This window comes from Crotalus tigris, unplaced genomic scaffold (genome assembly GCF_016545835.1).
Source record: "Crotalus tigris isolate CLP2741 ecotype Arizona unplaced genomic scaffold, ASM1654583v1 scf7180000024396.1518868, whole genome shotgun sequence".
Classification (NCBI taxonomy): domain Eukaryota; kingdom Metazoa; phylum Chordata; class Lepidosauria; order Squamata; family Viperidae; genus Crotalus; species Crotalus tigris.
The window spans coordinates 441,102-450,044 of NW_024100564.1; the positions used below are offsets into that span (position 1 = coordinate 441,102).

Sequence of the window (8,943 nt, forward strand, 5' to 3'; positions counted from 1 at the left end):
ATTTTTTGCAATGCAAAATGATGGTGACATATAAGAGAAATCCCACTGCAGTTTGGGAAGGCTTTCCTACAAGTAATTTTAAAATCAGTCTTCATAACATTTTATAACATTAAAACCAGAGCCATGTTAGTTATTTTTTAATAAATTTATTCAGATTATTTATAATGAAAGGATAAATGAAAAAATCCTTGATCTTTATAGCACCATAAAGTTTAAGATATTAATACTCAAAACTGTTGTAATGATATTTATTTAATTTATTTAATCACAGAATTTAATCTAAAACTCCTAATGCAATTAACAGGGTACCCACTTTCATATTACTTCTTATTTTGAAGAGTTACAGTATCCTTAATAATTTTATCAAAGTTTGGGAGCTTGTCAGATTTATCATTGCTCATTATAATTGGTCAACATTAGCTAAATGAGGGCAATGATGCCCAGAGAAGGAAGTAGCAGTGGAGACTGATAACATGGAATGCCATCAATAGTCATGGACCAAAGAAAAGCAAAGGAGATTGAGTGATTGGCACAGCAGAACATATTTTCATCATCTACAGGAAATGATGCTACTGATGGTCACAAGCATTACACAAGGCAGCAGACAATGTACAGATCCAGATTTTAAGGCTGTGAAGTTGCATGTCATGACCAACACATACCAAACTCAATATAGGAAATGTCTTCACATTCATATTAATGACCAAACTATCTCTAACAGACTTTCCATAATCTTCCTTTGGCTTTCATGAAGCTAAGGTCATGGTTATTTTTTTATAACTAATTGCTCCTAATCGGTATAAATCTGCATAATTACAAAATAATGAGCATACAGTAGCTAGGAAAGAATGATCTAAAAAACATGTTTTAAAAGCAAGGCAACTGTGTGCGTTGAGTTTCTTGAAATGTTATGAATAATGTTACTAAAATTTTTCCTGTGTCAGATCTCTTCCAATTCTATAGTGCATAAGCTCTGTTTAAGTATTTGGTCTGAAGAGATCAAGACAAGCAGGGGCAGACCTATTCCAGGTCCTTCTCTGTTGTGGTTAGGAAAAACTGAAGGGGTCATTTGAACATTAGGAAGTTAGTATTCTCCTTCACAAGAACAAGGAGTTTCCACAAAGATGAAAAAGTGGGAATTAGAAAGTAGGAATAGTAATATTGGGAACAGTGCATACTCCTATTTGACACTGTTTTATTTGTTAGGCATCACTCCTGAATAAGGGTAAAATGCCCTCTCTAATGGATGAATAGGCACCCACTCTCTATCTTTGTACCATAAGGCATAAGGACAGTCCTAGTTCCATTTTGGGTTCATAATTATGCTTCAAAAGGAAGTGCAAGCGCTTACCTATTTCTTCCCATGCCCCCAAATAAGTAAATAAGTCTTAGGACAGTGGAAGAAAAAGATGGTGGCATGCTTCAGTCTTCAAAGGACTGAAATAAACAGCCCTTCAGTCTTGCACATGAATTCCTATCTTGAGGCTTCCACCCTACTATCTAGAAGTCTAACATAAAGAATCTTACTTAATAAAGCAATGTTACTTAATACCAGATGTTGATATGATTCACTAAGCTGAAATTATGGATTGTCAGGACACTGGCCCAGCGAGTGCTAACTTTTTGGCAGAAAACAGCGGGACACACAATCAATATATATTAATTCTCTGCATCTACTCCAGCAGCATCTTCCTGATAACCTGTGACTTTTTAGGTCAGAGTGGCAGGCTCACAATTGCACCTTCCATATGAGCCACTTGATTAACTGAAGGCAGATGTTCTCTGCTTTTTTAACCATGAAATTACTGCTATAGCATATCTAACATGCTCAGATTCAATAGCAAATATGTTCCTCACTTGCAAGTTCAATCTATTCCGGCACTGTTCACTCTGCATCAGGCTGGGTCACACACTAAGTGATGGAATGATTCCTTTTTGTCATAGTTGCTGCAACTTTCTCCTGAATCACAGTAGTTGTCCATCACTGGAGGTAAGACTAATGACAGTAGAAAGCAAACTGTCAGTCCAATAGGAAACTTTCTCAATGCCTTATCTGCAGACCAAGTTCTTAAGTATCATAGAAAAAACAGAGGAGAAAAACAAAAACTGTTTCTAACCATTGTTGTGATCCATATTCAGCTGGCTTAACCAGGCATTTTCTCATTTTGTAGCAGAGATGCCGCATCAAAGTAAGTAGTGGTCTTCATTCAGTTGCAGCTAGAAATTGCCTTTTGTCCACTAGCAGGTGAAGTCACAGCTATAAATTCCTCCACCCTCTCCATGTTTAGCTGAGAGTCAGATTTCTTAGACCCATTCACCAGAATCTGGCTGGTTGAAGTTGACCCTTGTTGAAATGCTGGAAAGGGGAAGGATGGAAAATCAACAGTTAGACTGGAGTTAAGCCATAGAAGAAACCATGCAGACTCCCTAACTGTACTGCAAGAAAGATATCATGCTGGCCTAAAATGTGCCATTCTCACAGATTTGTGGCAACAGAAAGTACTGTAAATCACTTCATACACAGAAAAATACTATAGAAATGAACATAAACATTCTTAACATAAAAATAATGATTTTAAAACAATACTTTTCCCTAATAGTATACTGTATTTCCCCAACTGCAATTCTACCCGACCACACCACACTCTATCTAGAATGATAAAATACCCCATATTAAAAAAATCATATTGCTGAATTGGTTCTGCATAACTCCAGAAAAAATATTATTTCATGTGGCAGACAGCTAGGCCAAGGCATACAAATTACTGATTTACCCCTTTAAATTCTTCCCTCCTGATTCTGGCGAGGTTCATATAGAACAGGGGTGTCAAACTCACAATGTCATGTGACGTATCACGACTTTTTTTCCATTGCCAGCAATGGGTGGACATGGTTTTGGCATGACGCATCTGGCCCGCAGGCCGGCAGTTTGACACCCCTGATACAGAAAGAAGGGAAGACCTTGCAAAGTGCTACCTCTTTTAATCAGAAAGAGGCGAGGGGATAAGATTGTTCTGAACTCTTTATCTTTCTCCCTTTTATAAGAAAGCACATCTATTAATTGCAGTCGAAAAACAAAATGGCAGAAGTGGATCATATCCAGTTCAATCCTCCTGATCAGTCAGACTATCGAATTATATCTGAGTAGAAAGAGACTATGAGGAAACAAAGTAGCCATCCTGTGCTGGAGAATATTTGCTGTTCCAGGTAAAATAATCCAAGCACAGGGAGATGTAATTGCCAAGTCAACCTTTGTTCTTAAATATTTAAACAAAGGTGAACTTAAACATTGCTACAAGCACAAAATGGGTACAGCTGACTTATTAATGGAAAGCTCTCTGTAAGAAGTGTGTAGCCTCACTGAACATTATCTTCCCTACTGGGAAGGAGTGGATGCAAACAATGCTGTGTGGTTTATTTACTTCCTTTCTAGTCCCGGACTCCTACTGTTTTCCATTTTATTTTATCCTGAACCTCTGACCTCCCAGCTTAAAAAAGAATGTAGTGTTTCAGCCATGTTTGTTCATTTGTTTTTAGTTGGACTGAGAATAGAGGAGGGCACAGCTCAATTACTCAGAACCTTCCTGCATGCAAACCACTCTAAATTCAACTCCTGTCCTTTTCAAGGAGGCTAGGAGAAAGTGGAAGGCTGTTGTCAACAATGTTGGGCGAGATCAGGGGTCTTCAAACTTGGCCCTTTTATGACTTGTGGACTTCAACTCCCAGAATCCCTCAGCGTGTCTGGCTGAGGAATTCTGGGAGTTGAAGTCCACAAGTCATAAAAGGGCCAAGTTTGAAGACCCCTGGGCTAGATGCGTTAGTGATCTGTCTCTAAACAAACTCATCTGCAAGCCTTCTTCTGTTGGGTGTCAGGTTTTCTTCTCTTGTCTATGGGAGAAGCTTTCTTTCCACTTTCTTTTTTTTCAACCCCAGATTTTACTTCTGTAATTCAGCTGCCCAATGTCCAAAGCAGTAAATAATTACCTCAAGGACGCACAATTCTTTGGGGGCTGAGCTGGCTTTTGGGTGGCTTAACATTGTCCAATAAATTAATGGCACTAGGATAAAAACTTTAAAAAAATCACTGAATCGAAATGTAATTATACAGTAGACCAGTGGTTCTCAACCTTTTTAATGCCGCGACCCCAACCGGTCGTAAGTCGAGGACTACTCAACCGGTCGTAAGTCGAGGACTACTCAACTGGTGCAGCACCGTTTGCAGAATGGGACTTTTGGCGGGCTCAGCAGGGCAGAGACAGCCTGGACAATTCCTATTGGCTTTTGAAAGCCAATAGAATTAGACTCTATTCAAGAGAGTCTATTCTATTGGCTTTCAAAAGCCAATAGAATAAAAGGGAGTAGCACAGCTAAGGAAAAGGGGAAAAAAATGGCAGACTGCGTTGTTTGGCAACCCCCATGAAATGGTCGTTCGACCCCAAATGGGGTCCCGACCCACAGGTTGAGAACCACTGCAGTAGACCATGACATACGATTATTATGATCTTCATGATTATAATAAACCTGCCCAGCACCTTAACAGTTAGAAACGAATGTAACTTTCAGAGGAGCTCTGGGGGACATTGCAAAATTTTCAATGGCCGCATCATGTTGTGCATCTCTGATAAAAATTAGACATTCATACAATTAATTCTAGTATATAGGAGTGCCCCATATATCAACAACTGCAGCTATCAAGATTGGCTATCATTCAATACATCTTACTTTGCCTGCCTCACTTTACTTATCTCAGGTAGAAATCCTACCCATCCTCTAGGGTTGAAGGATTAATAATCCTATTCTTTGCATGGAATTTTAAATGTAAACACATAGCCAGAAAGATGAAGTATACACATTATTTAGTTTTTGATCTAACATGCTGTGAGAATTCAATCACTGATTGTTTTTATCTTTGATTTATAGTTTAATATAATCTATTAATTCAGCCAACTGTGGCTTATTCAATAAACCATGATAAAGGAAATCATGATGGCCCTTGAGCGTCTTGTCCTGAGCCACAACATGAGCTATTCCAGACCAGTGTTTCTCAACCATGGCAACTTCCAGATGTGTGGACTTCAACACCCAGAGTTCCCCAGCCAGCATGGCCTCTGCAGAGAATCCTAGCTTTAACCTGGCGGCGGTAGCGGCCACCGGGCCCTTCTGGAAGGCAGCCATCTTTCTTAATTTTGCCATTGGAGACGTATGTCCAACTGGAGGTACCGGGGAATGAATTGCGACCCGCTTCCATGCAAAGTCCGCATTTTCCCTAGAGATCGTACCTCCGGGTCGGTTAATTCAGGCAGACCCGACGGGCGCGACCTTCTTAAACGTCCCCTGGGCCATCCCCTGCCCTCCCCCGGCCTCTCACCTGCCCTGCAGCTGTGCCTGGCGCGCACGATCTGCACCGCTTGCTGGTTCTGGAAGCGCACCAGCGCCAGAGTGATGTCGGCGTTCCAGCTGGGGTCTTCCTGGGGGCAGCGAAAGTCGATCTCGGCGCCGTCGTCCGTCACCACTGTGAAGTAGATGTGCCGCTGCTTCCACTCCACGCACTCGACGGCTTTGACGTGCGCGAAGGTGAACTCCTTGCAGCGCGTGGAGCCCCGGCTGCCGGCCTCAAAGAGCCGCAGCCCCTTCTCGCTGAGCAGGCAGCGCTTTTTCTTCCAGAGCTGCAGCAGCCCTCCGCTGCGCTTCTCCAGCACCCCCTCCCGCAGGACCTTCTCCGACGCCGCCATAGGAGCTGCGAGAGACCCTCCGGCCGGGAGGCGCTGCCAGTGAAACGGCCGCGTCGTCCGCCAATCGAAGCCGCGTTTTCCTCTTCCTCTGGCTTCCCCGGGAGAACGCGAAAGCCCGCCCTCTGCCGCGTGAGCCCCGGGCCGGCTCCCCGCGCCTCTCTGCTAGCGGGATCTGTCGCTACATGCCCGCTGCAGCTTGCGCCTCGCTCTTTCTGCTTCCCACTCGCATTCCTTTCCTGCTCCGCCACAGCCTCGCCCCAGTCTTGCCTGCCAGACGGGGCTCACGCCCAAACGCGGGACTGCTCCACTGGAAGCCTTGAGGGGTCGGGCCCGGCGTGGAAGCCTACCTGCTGCGGAGGCTGGAAGACCCGTTCGCCCGCCGACGGGCGTACGCGGCAGCTCGGGCAAGCAGCTAGGAGGGGCACGGAAGTCGCCCGGCTGGAGGGATGCTTTATTTTCTCAAAAAGCAGCAAACGCACACGGGTTTGAAAGGCACCGTTGGCATGTGGCCAGAGTTTAACGCGGAAGTATTGCCCGTGTACTTAGGTAGGGGCATGCCCTGTGGTCCTGCTCCTAGAGGTCCAGACTATGGTCCAGACTATAGTCTCACATGCGCATGTGAGAGGGGAAGATTCGTAGTAGAAAAGTGGTGTTGGTGGTGCTTAGCACATGTTTAGAAGAGGCAGGTTGAATTATGCAGAGAGGATTTGTGGAGGAGGGACACATGGATAAAAATATGTTTCACCTGATTGTTTAACCCATGCACAGTAGGGTGAGAACAGTTACTTAGGAGCAGAATGGAAGTTTCCCTATCCAAAGGATAAGTAATGTGAAAATTGACTCCAGCTGCATATCCTAGAAATTAAGTTGTACACCCCTGTGTACTAGTCCAGCTCATACCACACAACTTTGCTTTCCTGTGCAACTCCTCAGATGTTCTGTTAATAGTTTGCAGTGGCTGATACCAAGAGTAAATAAATGGTAGAAGACAAGGACAGAGGTTCATAATCCTCTCTTTGTGAGGCACAACACCTGGCTTCTCTTTCCCCTTTTCAAAGGAGTTGCATCTTTCCCAACTATTCATTTTCTGCTTCAAATTATAGTCTCAAATAATTCTTTTAATAGGGGAATAGTAGTCATATGTACTCCCCGCAAGCCACATACACCCAGATGCAATTATAAGCGCAAACTCAGCGGACTATTTAATCATGCCTTTAATTGTGCAGGTGTTTCATAATATTGAACTGAAACAACGCTGAGAATCTTCTGATAGGTTATTAGATAATAAATGAAATAAAGTGTTGTCTCCAAGTTTATGTAGATTAGAAACATGATATGCAAAATATTTCAAAGCAACTTGGAACATGAATGCTCTTAACAGAGGAATAGAAACTGGAACATAAATTTGGAAACATGAGTCACGTTTATTATCTCAGTGCTATATTTGCAATAAGTATCAAACCATTATCAAATCTGTCCAGATATTTTTAGCACAACTGAAGCATGCAATTGTTTGTATGTTTACTTGAAAGAAAATTGCATAGATTGCTATGGACATCTATTTAACCATATTCTTTAGGATTTTGCACATTTCAAAAATGATTAATGAGAAATTCTGAGCATTTCCCTGTTAATCCTTAGAACAGCCCAATTTTTTAGGCCATGTCTCTCTGTGTGGTCCACTGTGTGTCTTCTGAATCATTTATGAAGTGTGTGTAGTTCCAATATCACACTTTTAGAAGTAGCATTGCGTAAATTGTTAATTCTGTTACTGCTGTTATTGCTTTAGGTTTTAAGTATTGCTGTTTAATCTTCTACACTGAGTGATGTTTTAATAAACATGTACTTCACAGTAGCAGCATACTGCAATTATTCTAGTGGTGAAGCTATTAAACTACTGCTTTGAATCACCAGTCCAAAATCTGTAGGAGAAGAACCATGTTAAGTCTATGGTATCAAAAAAATCTATCTGGTAATCCACTTTTCTAACACATTTTATTAAAAGGTACATGTCTCTGTAAATCGCCACTCACTTCTTCAGAAATGGCGGCTCAGGAAAAATCATGTCTTTTAATAAAATGTATCCATCTAAAACTGGACTGTAACCCTGAAATCGAAGCTTACAGGAACAATATTCTAGATTCATACAAATCATTTTTTTCTATCTTCCTTGAAAATAGGTTCACTTATGAGAAATGTATCTGACAAACACAAAGACAGAATTTGAGAGATTATTGTGGTAAGTAGGTATTGATATCCTGATACTTTATGTACTAAGTAGGGATGTAGGAAGTTCTTGAAGACAGAAACTTTAGCCGACGAATATAGGATGGAAGGAGGAAATCAATATTACTCTAACTACCCTAATTTTATCACTGCAGTCCTAAATGGATTCAGAGCGGAACATATAGAAATCACATAGTATCTCTGCATGAGGAGAGAGAACATTTTTGTGAAAGGAAGCTAAAAGGAATATGTTATAAAAGAGGGTCATGGAGGGAGGGACCTGTCTGAAATAAAGATTGACAAACAACAAAAACCTCAGCTCACTATTCTTTGCTATTTTCTGACCCTGCAATCAAGTGAAGCAGAGCTGTTGCATCTAAAGGTAAAGATACCTCTCAAAATAATAATCAGTGGAAGAATGAAATATCACTTTCCCCTTAAATAGGACAGATTTAAGGTCAGATTGGACTGCAAGGCGTTCAAACCGGTCAGTCCTAGAAGAGATCAACCCCAACTGCTCTTTAGAAGGCCAGATCCTGAAGTTGAAACTCAAGTACTTTGGCCACCTAATGAGAAGGAAGGATTCACTGGAGAAGAGCCTAATGTTGGGAAAGATTGAGGGCAATAGAAGAGGGGACGACAGAGAATGAGATGGCTGGATGGAGTCACTGAAGCAGTAGGTGTGAATTTAAATGGACTCCAGAAGATGGTAGAGGACAGGAAGACCTGGAGGAACATTGTCCATGGGGTCGCGACGGGTCGGACACGACTTCGCAATTAACAACAACAACAAGGTCAGATTACATCAGAAGCTATTAAAGAGGAATAGTGTCCATAAACTTTATTTGCTTCTCCAAACAAATTAATGGAGCTCTGCTCTTATCTCTTCTACCTTGTTGAAAACCCGGAGAAAAGGTTTTAAAATCAGAAGTGGTGCAGCGAGAGGATATGGAAGGAATTTGGGAAATAAAGTGCTAAGGGAGAG

The 8,943-nt window shown here is 41.9% G+C and overlaps 1 protein-coding gene across 1 annotated transcript; it reads right to left on the reverse strand.

Annotated features, from left to right (window-relative positions):
• Positions 1-239: 239 nt before the first annotated feature.
• On the reverse strand, positions 240-6,149 carry PHLDA3 (pleckstrin homology like domain family A member 3). The gene is made up of 2 exons (XM_039329390.1): positions 5,369-6,149; positions 240-2,356 (listed from the first exon to the last, which is right to left on the reverse strand). Exons 1-2 carry the CDS (start codon positions 5,730-5,732, stop codon positions 2,208-2,210), a joined length of 513 nt encoding a protein of 170 aa, XP_039185324.1. The 5' UTR covers positions 5,733-6,149; the 3' UTR covers positions 240-2,207.
• Between the last annotated feature and the right edge of the window lie 2,794 nt (positions 6,150-8,943).

Excerpts from the sequence above, each read along its gene's own strand:
- PHLDA3 (XM_039329390.1), bottom strand. The coding sequence starts at position 5,732 with ATGGCGGCGTCGGAGAAGGTCCTGCGGGAGGGGGTGCTGGAGAAGCGC. Across the intron at positions 2,357-5,368 it reads CAGGCACAGCTGCAGGGCAG|CATTTCAACAAGGGTCAACT; the intron begins GTGAGAGGCCGG and ends TCCCCTTTCCAG.